The 15,239-nt window shown below is 38.0% G+C and overlaps 1 protein-coding gene across 1 annotated transcript in view; it reads right to left on the minus strand.

The window, feature by feature from the left end:
- OSTM1 (osteoclastogenesis associated transmembrane protein 1) overlaps positions 1-13,917 on the minus strand; it is a 40,905-nt gene extending 26,988 nt beyond the window's left edge. The window contains exons 1-2 of the mRNA XM_007078797.2: positions 13,459-13,917; positions 8,084-8,198 (exon numbers count right to left, since the gene is read on the minus strand). Coding sequence (XP_007078859.2) covers positions 8,084-8,198; positions 13,459-13,860 — 517 coding nt within the window. The 5' untranslated portion in view covers positions 13,861-13,917. The remainder of the gene's footprint in view (positions 1-8,083; positions 8,199-13,458) is intronic.
- Positions 13,918-15,239: the final 1,322 nt, after the last annotated feature.

A 15,239-nucleotide genomic window follows, 5' to 3' on the forward strand; every position in this document is an offset into this window, starting at 1 on the left:
GTTTAGTGTCATCACAAAATCCTTTTATGCATGAGGCAGTATATATACAAAACACACAACTACAAACATGCAGAATGTATTGGCCCAAGAGATTAAAACAGGTTTTCAGTTTTTGTAGTTGACATTTTGCAGGGAGCAGAGGGAATACAATTTCACCCATAGCAAATGCACATCTGTGTTAATGAGCCATGTCGTGGCACTTGACACACACATTAGAGGGATAAATGGGGGGGGGGGGGCTCCCTGTACTGCCTACAAAAACAGTAGAAAGCACACGAATATGAGAGAGCAGTGGCAATTTCTTCGATACAAAGTACATAACTGAAATAATTTTTATTAAAAAGTAATTTATAGGATAATTACGGAAAATAACAACAAATGAAAAAATAATTTATAAAGGAAGTTTCTCTGAACAAAAGAACTTGATCTCTTCTATTTTACTGACAGCCATTCCTTTTCATTTAAAATAACATGAAAATTAAACTAAAAGCTAATACAGACTGGTCATCTTGTTAAGTACCACATTAATGCAGTACCATCAAAATTTTTTCAGTGATCATTAGACAGTGGTATTATAAAGCACAAAGGAGTTCATTCATACAATAGGGTTAAAAATGTCTTAATTATTAAAGAGCCCTGACTTTCTGATTTAAAATAAAGGAGCTCCAGTAAAATTTCTCTTTTGTGCTTTTGTAGGAATTGGAAGCATAATGTTATAAGCAGTGAGAAGCTATGTATTTTATAAATTAGTAAGTTAGGGAATATTAGTAATAATAAAGCTTCCTATAAGCACCAAGTGAAGTGGTTATTATGAATTTTCCACATCTCAGATGATCAATGCAGCCTCATCAAGGACAGATTAGCATAGCTTCTTTCTTAGTGAGGGCTCAAAGCATCAGCTCAAGAGGCATTCTTAAAGGTATGGAGGATTCAAGTTAAGATACAGAGACCTAAATCATCATGACAGAAATTATTACGCACCTTTAGATAAAATATTTGGCATCCATTAGGCATTTGTATAAAGATCTCTGCTGTTTTACAAAACCAGTTTTATAGAGAACAGAGACAATTACCAATTTCTGAAAAATAGGGCAAGCTTCAGAAAATATAGTATAAACTCCTAGAACTTTGTGCCTCAATAACGTAATTAAGTTTTAAGTATGAAAACAAAGACATTTTAAATTGTAAGATACAAAATAAGTGAGTCTAATGCTTAGCAAATTACCATGTAGATAAAATATGTAAAAGAGGGGTTCTGGTTAACTGACCTTCTGATAACCATGAAGTTTTATTATTGACTCTTAAACAATTAAGACATGGTAAGTGAAGGGTGATAGAATATGCCATTCCAAAATATGCCTCTTTGCCGTAAGGATTATTTTGAGCTAAAGTCACTTGAAAAATAGCAAATGCAGAGAGCTTTCTGTGAACTGCCCTTAACTGCCTAAAGACAAATCTTCCAAAAGAAACTCAACTGGCATAAATCCCTTCCCTGGGAATTTCATCAACTAGTTAAGACTGACTGTTATCACAGGAAAGGAGACCGATGGAGCAGAATCCAGAGTCCAGAAATAAACCCCAGCATATACAGTCAACTATGAGCTTAATTCATAGAGAAGAATGGTGGTTGCCAGGGGCTAGAGGAAATAGGGAGATGTTAGTCAAAGGATACAAACCTCCAGTTATAAGATGAGTAAGTTCTAGGAATCTAGTGTACAGCATGGTGAGTATAGTTAACAGCACTGTCATATATTTACATACCTGAAAAGTTGCTAAGAGAGCAAATCTTAAACATTCTCACCACAAAAAAGAAATGATAATTATGTGACATGTTGGAGGTACTACCTAAACCATGGTGGTAATCATTTTCCAATATATATCAAATCAATACACTGTACCTCTTAAACTTATATCTCAATTGTATGTCAATAAATTGAACAAGAAAAAAGAAAAAACAAAGAACCAAAACACTTTATCATAAAACAATCAATGGTCTCATCAAAGTTTGTGACCCTGGTAATTATTCAACGGTCATATGCATAGGATAACTAAGAAGCATGTTGATAACAAGGCTATTCCTATATCAACAATATACTTCTGATAACTGCTGTAAAATTCTGTACAGGAGAGGGGTGCCTGGGTGGCTCAGGTATGATCTCACAGTTCGTGATACCAAGCCCCATGTTGGGCTCTGTGCAGACAGTGCAGAGCCTGCTTGGGACTCTCTCTCTCCCTCTCTTTCTCTGTCCCTCCCCTGATTGTGCATGTGCTCGCTCTCTCGCTCTCGCTCTCACTCTCTCTCCCTCTCCCCCTCCCACTCTCTGAAAATAAATACTTTAAAAAAAGAGAAATATTTAAAATTCTGTAGACAAGAAATTTTGATATATTTCCTTTACTACTTAGCAGACATTCTCCACAAGAACTAGTTTCCATGTTATATGTAATGTGAAATGTAAGAGCTGAGCTCTTAACACTTTGAGTCTCCATCTGTTTCCAAAACCATCTTTCCTACCAAGACTAATATCATTCAAAGACATAACAATTCTAAAGATAAAAGAGATGGGAGTGGTACATGGATGACACTCTATTTTTAATTGGGTTTCTAGCCTTCCTTTCATCAACTAATAACTGCAGAGACTTGGTGTCAACCTGAGCTAGATCAAGTAGAAAGGAAAGGTGGGTTTTGGCAGTGTATTAATTTTAATAACATTTTTAAAGCAATATTTTAGCTTTTACATTTTTACATTTTAATAAGATTTTATAATTTTTTATTTTTGTATTTTAAATAACATTCTTTTTAAAAAATAGCCTCTTAAATTCACTTAAAAAGATTTTTACCTATATAATTATTACAGTTTTGCATTTGCTAACAGAGAAGTCGGGGAAAAAATAGTCATTTTATATCAAAAGATACATCCCTACAAAATGGATCATATACTGGTTTAAGTTTCCATTAAAAACAAAATTTTAAAACACATCAGTAGCTTTTGCTTATTCTTTGTAATTTTTTTCCTTCCTTTTTTACCTTTTAGGTGCTAGACTAAATAGACTCCATATTATTCACCATTTAAGATCCCTACTACTGGCCTCACCTATAAGGGGTATATTTGCAAATTTAATAACTAGATCATCAAAAAAAAGTAATGGAAACAAATGGATTGGTGGCTTAAGTTTAATAATTTCACACAAATTCTGAGAAAACTGAGCAGTCTTTTTTTTTTTTTGTATTTAAATAAAAAGGTAAATAATCCAGAAAAAATTTTTGAAAATTTATATTGTGATTTTTATGTATATACTGTAGAGGAGAAAAATAATTTTCCCTCTATTCTTCTAAGTTCTCAGCTGAGGCTCCTGTAACAAAAGACAGATAACAGGAGAAAAACAAACAAATTTATTAACTTGTATCTCTCACATATACATGGCAAACATGAGTAACTCAAAGAGATGGCTTAGAATGCAGGCTTAAATGCCACCTTCAGCTAAAAACAAAGTAAGAAGAATATGAGGGAGACCAGTTATGAGGAAGTGACCAGGAGAATCATGGTAAACAAGTGTAAGGTTTGTTATGCAGATACATGTCCCTGTCTTCTCCATTTTTAATATTCTCTTGTGAGTTGGAGTCATCATTTCCTTGGTACAGGGAAGGAAATACTCTTACAAATGGAGATTTCCTTTATAAATATAAATTTCCCTTGTAAAATGGTTACTTCTACTCTGTCTTCAGAGCTTCTCCTGTGTCTGCTGTTTATCAAAATAATTAGCTCAAAATAATCCTTTGCCAGAGGTATATTTTGGGGTGGCATATTCTGGTCTCCTACAATACAAAATTACAACATCCAGGCAAACTTCTGACCAGGCAATCCCTTTAAAATTATAACATGTCTGTTGTCTTCCATTTATTAAAAGAGTAAACACCCCTTGTACTCTTTTACATATTTTTAAAGGTCAATGATTTAAAAAACAATGACTGGGTAGGTAGGTAGGTAGATTTTCTTTCAAGTGAACAAGTAAATGGAAGACTTTATTATCATTCACTAAGAAAATAAAAGAGTAAAGATCCCATGAAATTAGTGTTTTAACATATCTGCTTGCTAGAGATGCAATTTCATGAGAACCTGATGCTGGACCATTGCTGAACAGCAACATTTTTCTTTTTTTTTTTAAATTTTTTTTTTTTCAACTTTTTTTATTTATTTTTGGGACAGAGAGAGACAGAGCATGAATGGGGGAGGGGCAGAGAGAGAGGGAGACACAGAATCGTAAACAGGCTCCAGGCTCCGAGCCAGCGGCCCAGAGCCTGACGCGGGGCTCGAACTCACGGACCGCGAGATCGTGACCTGGCTGAAGTCGGAGGCTTAACCGACTGCGCCACCCAGGCGCCCCTCATTTTTCTATAAAATGTGCAACTCTGGTGCCTTCTTAGTGCACTGGATGGTGCATCAGTCTCATGGAAAATGTGCAACTTTATTAAAAATTTTTTTCACATTATCTAGTTTTATTTTACGTAGTATTACTTGTTCTTTATAGTAGTTTACATTTATATTTGTAGTAAAAGATTAGGCTTTCCATAATATCAAGCACGTATATAGCATAAATGTTAAACTTTTGTGGGCTAATTAAAATATATTTGCATTTCTTAGAGATTGTGCAATGAATCTGTCAAGCACTACTTTAAAAAACTAAATTAGGCATTAACTCATAAACACCATCTATTCAGATGAACAATCTTAAAGCCTTTTGAATTTAGTTCTAGACTCTGGATCTGCAGTTCATCTATACTCTCTGAGCCCTCACTCTACCTCATAAGGCTTATTGTGAAGCTCAAATGAGACAAGGGCTACAAAATTGAGAAATTTTATTTATTTATCTATCCATCTATTTATTTAATTTATTTCTAAGATTTTATTTTTAAGTAAATGTCTACACCTGATGTGGAGCTTGAACTTAAAACCCCGAGATCAAGAGTCACATGCTCTACCAACTGAGCCAGCCAGGCGCCCTGAGAAATACTAACCGCTAATTTGTTGCTCAACTTCTTTAACTCCTCATTTTTTCTTTCCTTCCTATTTCTTCCTCACTACTTTGTAAGAGAAGATTATGCTGCTCAAGTAAGAATGCTTTATTAAATTTTGGTAAAAAATTTGAAGTTATTTGAACAATTCCTTAAAATTTTCAGAAAATGTTCACATTATCTTTATTAAATACATTTGCAAAGAGCATAATTAGAAGAGTTTCCAGGTAATTTTGGTAGAGATTATTCAATTCTAGTTAAGATGATTATTTTAGAATGTCCAAGAGAAAACAGTTGAGGGAGTACATATTTATAGAACTACTTTATTTCCACTTAAAATACAGAATATAAGTTACAATGAAACTTTAAAATGTGAATGAAAAATGAATGGAAGATAATTTTTTTAATGCATAATGCTAAAAAAAGACTGACTACATCTAACATATAAATACCCTAAATTTGGACATTCTGTTAAAATTTAAAAAAAATTTTATTACGTTTATTTATTTTTGAGAGGCAGAGAGAGACAGAACATGAGTCGGGGAGGGGCAGAGAGAGAGGGAGACAGAATCAGAAGCAGACTCCAGGTCCTGAACTGTCAGCACAGGGCCCAACGTGGGGCTCGAACTCACGAACCATGAGATAATGACCTGAGCCGAAGCCAGATGTTCAACGGACTGAGTCACCAGGCGCCCCTCTGATAAAATTTTTAAATGTATTTTTGAATAGGTATTAAATGCATATGGCATAAAATCTAAAGGGTACAAATATAAGTACAATGAAAACTAAGTCTTCTTAGTTTCCTAATTCCTCAAAAGATGTCATACTTCTCTGCACCTTGCTTCTTTCACCTGACCATATGTCTTGGCCAAATTTTAATTAGGAGGTAAGCATTTCACTTGTTCAAAAGAAGTTTACTTAAGGAATATTTACAAGATAGGAAGGTCACAGGAAAACAAAGGTATCCTAAGAATTTATTCTAAAGAGTTTTATAACTACCATATTAAGTAAATATGAAGCAAAATGTTTTCTTTCTTTTTTAATTAACTGGAGAAGAAAGCTGCTTTGCATTAGTGAAGTCTTTGTCACAAAATATCCTTTTTGTTACAAAATATCTTTTAAAAAAAGATGCTTTGCCTCTCAAGTATAAAAATTAAGTCATACCATTCAAAAGAATTGAAATCCAATACGTATCCCATTTACTCTAATTTTAAATTACTTATAATTAACATATTTTTTATATTAATGGATTTTTTAAGGTTTTAAGAATACTTAAAAACAATTCTCTTATACAGGTTAAGTAAACTCTGTTCAATCATTTTGAATACCAACTGTATATAAATTCTGTTCAATCATATTTATACTAGAAATTTTTACACTAAAAAAGTAAAGCTTTTGCTTTAAAAAAGGCTGTCAGCCAAGTCTCTGTTCAAATTACCAGAAAATCTGAATTAACAGAGACAAAGTTAAGAGAGTCAATAAAAAGGAAAAAAACTTAGCAGGGGTCTTTTTGCCATTTACAGTTTTTCTCATATGAACTAAACAAAGAGACAAGTCCTTAGAAAAGTTAAACTCATTAATGACTTACATACAGGTACACAGATTTTAAATCCTATGGATTTCCCCTGCCCATGCCCTACTTTGTGTTTTCTCTGCTTCTTGCCTAAACTATTATAATAACTTTCTCACTGGTCTCTCTCTTCCTCTTCCAATGGGATTCCACAAAAAGAAAAAATAAAGGGTCTTTGTAGTAAAAAAAAAAAAAAAAAAAAAAAAAAAAGCTACAGATAGTGACTGTATTTACCATGGTGAGCACTGAGTAATGTATAGAATTGTCGAATCACTAAGTTGCATCCCTGAAACTAACATAACATCGTAGGTCAACTATACTTGAATAATAACAATTTTAATGAAATAAAGAAAACAAAACAAAAACAGCTTGGAAAGTCCTAGGTTAAATGTTAAAAAAAATTTTTTAACCTATAGTAGTCCTTACTGCCTTTAATATTCCATGTGTACTGTGAATGCCCAACATACTATAGTATATAACCATTTCTTAATGTACTGGTGACAAACTACTGCGTCAGTCAAGGTCCTACTTTCCTTTTCCAACTTTATGTCCCATTGTGCTTCCAGACCCTGGAACGCTACAACTCTGACACCTCTGTGCCTCTGTCTGTGGTGCCTCACCCTCTGCAGTGTCCTTCCTGTCATCTCTACTTGTTGAAATCACGCCTAGCCATAAAGGAAAAGGATCAAAAGGTACCTACTCTAAGAAGTCATTTCAAATTCTCCCCAATGTATTTTCTATATCCCCCAAGTATTCGATAACTTTATTAAAGCATTTATTTATCTACCTTAGGGTTATCCTGTAAATATAACTTTCTTCATCACTAAATTATAAGACATGGAAAACAAGAACTGCTTGGTACACAGTTGGTATTCAAAACACTTACAAATTGAAACAGTGGCTTTAATTTTCCCCAAGAGTGCCTGAAAATAGATCTCACTGTGTTACACAAATACACATAAACCTGCAAAACTGGTAGAACAGATGTTATCACCTCCCACCACCTCCATTTGACAGATTATAATCATCGTCATTATTATATTAAACAGTTAACATTTCTTCAACATTAACTATGTGCCAGCTACCCAGCTAAATTCTTTACATAATTTTTTTCACTTAATCCTAAAAACAATCATATAAGGTAGGTTCCCATTATTGCTCCCAACTTACCCCCAAATCAGATGAAGAAACTGAAGCTCCAAGGTGTGAAGTTACATGCCCAAGGTCTGACTGCCAGTCAGTCAGGGTTAGCAAGTGGCAGAGCTTAGCATGAAGTCCAGCTCTGACTACAAAGCTCATCCTGTTAACTGCTACACTTTTCTGCCTTTCAATATTTGCCCAAGTAATTCCCACTAATAAACCATGATGCTAATTGCAGTTCATTTAAACTTGGTAATAAAAAGTATTATCTAGCTTCAAAGGTCTCAAAATTCACTAAAATAAAATCTGACATCTATACTATTGAACCATAACTGCAACATGAAAATGAAAGAATTACTTACTTGCACAATTTGCCTTCTGCCATGTAGAGTTAAAAAACTCAGACAGAATCACAACTATCTGCATTCTATCTGCCATTAAGAGGCTTCTGGCACAACTATGACTCTCTGACGTATTCTGTAACAACAACAAAAAGGTAGAAAAATATAATCTGAGTACTTTTAGACTTCCTAAACAACATAAGGCAAAAGTTCTCATAAAAATAATTAAAAGATTAGAAGCATTTTAACTGTTTGATATAAGCAAATAATGAAATAATTAATAACCATAATAAAACAAAAGCAGCTAATATTTGTTGGTACCAGGTTCACTAGCAAGGGAAGAAAATCTTTGCTTCTTAAATAAATATTTGCTTCTATTAAACAATCTCAACCATTTAGGGCCAAATTGTGTGTGTCTTGTTTCTTGCTTTTTACACATAGGAAAAAATTCTGGAAGGGTTTCATCAAAATGTAGCACTGGCATTATCTCTGAATAATGGAAATATGGTGATTTTTATTTTCTTTTTTGCCTCATTTACACTGCCTAAATTTTTCTACAATGAACATATACTATTTACATAATTTCTTTAATCTCGGTAAATGGTCACACATTTGAGTTTTATCTTCTGGGCAATTTTTGGTGCAAAAATCTTATAATCCACAAGACAATGTGACACATCCAATTTGTACCCAAATAGTTTATACCCAGATAGAATGAATATGCTTTCCACAGGTCATCTGAATAATAAAACTCACACTATGCAAATAAATAAATCCAAGTCCCTAAACTATTTGATCCTTATCTATTCCTTTTCGCCTTTGTCCCAAGCAAGGAATTAAGTCATGCTGACCCTTCATTCTTTCAAAGCTATTTAACTCCTACTACTTACCAGGCACTGTAAGAATCCTGGAGTTTTGAGGACACAGAAAGTGTAAGGGAATGCCATAAACACTGGGACTTCAAGAACCTCCCCAGATTAACTACCAAGTCTTGTCAAGACTACATTCTACATGGCTCTGAAATCTGTCCATTTCTCCCCATCACAATGGTCTAGCCACCATTTACCACATCACTGCAAGAGTCTCTTAATTCACCTCTCCACACCTACTCTTCCCCTACCCTCCTCAGTCTCTGTTTCCTCCACTTTCTCTCATGTAACCAGGATGGTTGTTTAATGTACGAATCTCATCGTGTCATTCTACAGAATTAAACCTCTCAATAACATCGCACTGCTTCAACATCAAAGTCTAACCCTTAAACATACTCCCACCAGGCCCACATGACCTGGTACCTGCCTACTTCTTCAGGCTCAGGTCACAGGTCTCCTCCTGGCTCATAGTACTTTGAGTTCTTTCTAGTGCTCAAACACACCAGACTCAGTCTTCACACCTGTTACTTCTTTTGGACGTATACCTTCTCTTCCCCGCCCCACACCCTCCCAGATTTTAGGTATCAGCTTTAACCACTGACCACTCTACCTACCACCAGCCCTAGTCAAGATCAGCTCCCTTGTTATATGCTTTGGTAGCATCTGGGGTTTTTTACTTGGCAACACTTATCACACCTGAATTAAGTAATTACTTGTATTATAATATAGCTAATGCCTGTTTTCCCTACCAGACTACAAGGTCTGCTCATTCACAGCTATATCCCTAGTAACTACCACTGGCCTGCATATAATACTCAATAATTTTCTTGAATGAATGCATTAGAAGCATTATTTTCTGATTGCTAATGAAAGATACAGATTATTACGTTATTCTATGTTCTGATTCTCCCCCTATATTCTTAAGAATTTGTGTATTAATCTATACTGAAAAAAGTATGTTGACCACTTCCAGATACATACCCCTAATCACTAGCACCTTCATAAATATATATACATATCTATGCATTATCTATATCTATCTATGTACACTTTAGACAAACCAAGTAGAATGAGATAGAGCTAAGCAATTCAGAGTTGGGGGTGGGGGGGGGCAAAGCATCCTGGCAACTTCTCTGAGGATGCTGAACAGCTCAATGAAACCACTAGCCATTTAAATTAAAAGAAAAAAAAACTGACTGTAAGGAAGAGGGAATCAGTCAGTTCTGTATTCTTTACCTTCAGATAATAAAACCATATGCAGGCCTTGTCTCAATAATTCCAAGAGGAACTGATAAGAAAACAGAATTCTTATCAGACAATTCTATTATAAATGAATTAGCTTGCTGTACCAGAGAAACAGCTTGCTAATTTCTACCTTAGATTCTTTTTCTCCTTGTTATACTCCCCTCCTCTCTCAATCAACCCATGGACATGGATTTGGCCTAAAGAGATGATAAAGGATATCTTGTTCAAAATTCAGCTCATAGGTTTTCTCTGATTAATGCCCCCTTGCTCAGTTCCCTCCTTTAATTCAGTATCTCCTTCACCCTTCTGCTGTAAATTGCTATTGTATGAATTATAACATTCACATTGATGATTTTTTTTTTCCTTTTTTCTTTTTCACAAAAGAGGTTTATCTCCCCAACTGATAGTTTGGAGCTTGGGCCTTATCCTTCTTTTCCTCCTGTATCGTTTTACCAGCCCAATATTTAAAAATACCATGTGCCTAATTAAACTCATTTAAATGAAAGACTGAGTTTATGTGAGTCAAAGAAAATACATTACTCTTGAGAAATACCCCCCTCCGAGCCCCCCACCCCACACACACACAGAAAGGACAACTGATTCCTTCCAGTTCACTCATAAGAAACTCAGAACACTTTTTTTCCAGAAGTTCATTATTACACATGATGATTCAATTCCAGAACCAATCCAAGGAAGCCTATAAAATCCATGAAGTGGGGTGCCTGGGTGGCTCAGTCGGTTAAGCGTCTGACCTCAGCTCAGGTCATGATCTCACAGTTTGTGAGTTCAAGCCCCGCATCGGGCTCTGTGCTGACAGCTGGAGCCTGGAGCCTGCTTCTGTTCTGTGTGTGTGTCTCTCTCTCTGCCCCTCCACCGCTCATGCGTGCACGCTCTCTCTCTCTCTCTCAAAAATAAATAAACATTAAAATCCATGAAGTAACTCAGAACTGTAAAAATCATGCTTCTGAGCTAGCAAAGCACATCTAGCTCTACCGAGGAAAGGGGAAGAGGTCAAGGTCTAGGATGTTAGGAATTCCAGATTGGGTAAAGGGTTTTTCTGCCTTTTTAAATCTCTTTACTCTCTTCCTTTCACACAAGGGTGAGGAGAATCCGGTGCCCAGATCCACTGGTAGAATCTGAGAGGCACCTAATAAAAAAAAAAAAAAAAAAAAAAAGAATCTGAGAGGCATGAATGAAAGGAAGGAAGTTTCTGCCATCCCCTACCTGAGGAAGTCTCTCTTGGGCAGTAAGGAATTCATGTGGAAATTCATACACAGAATGGGTGATGGATACCACTAGAGTTTGGGGTAATTTCTTAACTTCTTCTTAATTCCACTGTATCTACACAAATGAGGAAAGCATTTGCTCCCTCAAAAGATCCAAGCTTTGCATCATGATTCAGACATCTTGGCCACAAAACAACTCACTTAATTGCTCAAAACAGATATGATGTCATATCATACCTTGCTATCGTGCCAGGGACGAGTCTTGGGTGTTATATTTTAAAATCATAGGAATATAGATGGATAGATATCTGCCTTGTTACATGTAATAGAAGTATGCCTGAAAAATACTGAAGCCTAAATTTAAACTATGTTAAAATTAAACAAATGGAGACCAGACTTGAATATTCCCTGATCAGGCAAAGCCAGTTGAGTCACACAAACAAAAACTTAATTTAGCTTACTTTGCAAGACAAGTGAAGCTATCTTGACCTGGGCTACTTCTTGCTTATCCGTTTGAAAATCATAAGCCAGACTTAAACTGTTCTCCCAAATTGATATGAGGTAACTACTAACCAATTCTCTTTCAGAAAATTCCTATGAAAAATAAAAAGAAAATTCCTATATTGTAACCAACGCTGTGAAGAATTAACAGTCACCATTCTATACTATGTAAACTGCTTTATAATAGTGTATCTCTGAGACTCATTCCGTGTTTTGGTTTGAGTGTTCCCAGTTCATACTGTCTTTTTTGGTGTGTGCACAATAAATTTTACTAATTACTACTTTGGTGATTCATTGGTTTTAATTGTTTTTTTCCAAACTTGACAACTACCTTTAAAACTAGCTCTTTACAGGAAGATTGACCTCATATTTATTTAATGCAAATAAATTTCCTATATATGTTTAAAAAAAAGATTTACCTTAAGGAATATCAGGCTGACTTAAAGCAGGATGCAATTCTATATAAGTTTTTGTCAAATCAACTATGATTGATGAAATAATTCCAATCACATTTTCGTGAGACTACTTGTCCCCTCAATACAAGAGGAACTTTCCCCCTCCACAACCCTAATGTCATTCCTCATGTTTTTCCTTTACAAGGCATATCCGGCCCACACCTCATGACTCCTACCAGCCCTGACACTCTTATCCTTTCCTACTCTAGACCCTATAAAATTTATTATTAGTTAGGAACACGTATTCTTTTTCTTTCTTCATTACTTCCTCTTTTCTATTAAACCCTTCACAGGACCTACCGCATGACCAGAAAAGCACTAAGGGTATCAAGAATGGAGGGTAGATATATCATTTCCTAAAATTTTAACTCCCATTTACTGAGAACTATTACTATGTGCTAGTTTTCTAAGAGCTCCTTTCATCTTACAGATAAAAATACAGACAGAGAATGTAAGTAATTTGCTCAGAGTACACGGCTAAAAGATGAACTTTCATATGTCACCTCTTGTAATTCTTGTAACAGTCACAACAGGCGGCTGTTTTTTTCCATCTTACCGAGGGGTCTATACTAAGTCTATACTACACTAAGTCTATACTAACACTATAAATAAATTAATCCAAGACCAAGCTGCTATAAAGTAGTGCATCTGATATTTTCTGGCTACCAAGCTCAATCTTCCTAACCACTGCCATACTAGAGTTTCTCCACTCTACTTGGAGTTTCAGTAAAGGGTCCTTTCTGGGAACACCAAGTAGAGATGGGAAGAAGCTGTACTGGAGTGGGGCGAAGAGGGTAAAGGAGGGAAGGGAAAGGAAAAGTAGGGTTAAGGGTGTAGGAGACCCAAGAAAAACCACCATACCTATCTGCAAATATGTACCGAGCTGCCCAACAGCAGCTACGGAGGCAAAAATCGAAACTCCAAGCCCTATAATGCCACCCACTCTTCTGATGCCCCCAACTCCACAATCCCAGTCCAACCCTTTTTTCTTACAAACAGGAAAACTGAGCCCCGCCCCCCCCCCCCCCCGAGTTACCATCACTACATCCTCCTTTCCCAACCCTCCACGCCGGAGGTCCAGGGGGTGCTCCGCTACCCACCCCCACGGCTCGACTGATGTTGTCCATCTTGTTCGCGACCTGTTGGAAGAGGGGATAGCAGGTCTGACAGAGGCGCACCGGCCGGGCGCTGCGCACTAAGCACCCGGTCAGCTCTGCGCTGCTGTTGGCGAAGTCCAGTAACAGCTCCCGACACTCGGGATCCAGATCCGGCAGGTCCGGGGGTAACGACAGTGGCCCCAGCCTTCCGCCCTGCAGCAGGGTCAGGGACAAGTCCTCCACCTCCAGCAACTGCTGCTCCGACAGGAGGTCGTGGAGGACCCTGTGGGGGCTGCTGACCACAGCGAGCGCTCCCAGAACCAGCCCCGACCACAGAAGCGGCACCAGCAGCAGCCGCCGCAAAAGCAACGACCTCCGCCACGCGACTGGCGCGTCTAGCTCCATCGCGGGGTCCGCAAACCCCAAAGCACTCAACCCGCCTCTCCCCCGCGAGCCGGCGCAGCTGACGGCCGTCGCTTCCGGCTTCCTTGGGCGCAGGCCGCGAGCGGGGTCACGAGGCGCCCGCGTCATGGCCCCGCCCCGGCGCGCGGCGCCCCGCCCCATTGGCTGCCGAGAGCCGCGCGCGCGCTTGTGCAGAAGCGCGTGCACAAAGGCAGGTTCGCGCTGCTGGTCGGCTCCAAGCACCTGACCGAGGGGATGAGAGACCGAGGGTGGCGTCAGGCTGTGGACCGCAGAGCGGAGGCTCCCCACCCTGTGAATACAGGCGTCCAGCGCTTTGAACAACTGAATCTCGGGGGTCTTGGCCCTCTGTCGCCCACCGCTTTGGGATTCCCTGCGTTCTAGAAGTCTGAGGAGTTACTTCACACAGCAGAAAGACGGACGGCCCCCGCCGTGAGAATTACGTGAGTTCCCCGAGAAAGCCTTCCGGCAGGTGCCTTTGCAGGTTTTTTGCTTGGTGGTTTCTTAGCATAATTTCCTCCCTCATCCTATTTGGAAGGAGTAATAACGTCTGTTAATTATTTTGGGTAGGGGAGCCCAGTGGCTTCCGAGCTTTTTTTTCCTTTTAACTTCAAAGTGTCAATCAACATCAGGGTTGCCCAATAGCCTTTCTGCGATAATGGAAAAATTCTATATCTGCATTTTCTAATACGGTAGCCACTAGCCACTTGTGGCTGCTGAGCGATTGTGACTTAGCTACGGCGACCGAGGAAATTAATTTTTCATTGAACTTAATTTAAATGTAAATAGTCCCATGCGGCTAGCGGTGCCGTGTTGGAGAGCGCAGGTCCAAGTTCTCTCCCAGTGTAGCCTGGTCCTAGGGTGGCTAACGTCCGGGTTTGCTTGGTACTTGGAGGGGTTCGCCAGGTGCAGCACAAACCTGCAGCCAGGGCAAAAACCTGGGCAGTCCTGGGCAAACCGCGTAACTGCAAGCTCCCGATTTCTGACATGCCCGAGGCCATGGGAGAGGCCACTCCAATGAGCGCCGATACCACTGCTGGGCTGCAGGATGTAAGCTAATGACCTGGAAAACGGTTTTCTGACAAGTATCTGACGAACACGTGTGGTAGAAAAAATATTTCCTGGTGTTTTGTATCGTCCTGCTTTCATTTCTGCCTTGCAAATTGCAGGGCTACTGTACTAACTCCCATTCAGCTTATGGTGCTAATTTATGTTTGTTTCTGAGCATTCTTAAAGTTTTTAGCCAGTCTGTTCGGTTATTGTTTTGTATTTCTAAATTTGCTCGTGATGGCTAAATTTTGCTCCATTTTCTTCAGCGAGAAACTGAATTAGTAGGAAATTTGACTTATGTAACAATAAATGTA

Source organism: Panthera tigris, chromosome B2, assembly GCF_018350195.1.
Source record: "Panthera tigris isolate Pti1 chromosome B2, P.tigris_Pti1_mat1.1, whole genome shotgun sequence".
In the NCBI taxonomy this organism is placed as follows: Eukaryota; Metazoa; Chordata; class Mammalia; order Carnivora; family Felidae; genus Panthera; species Panthera tigris.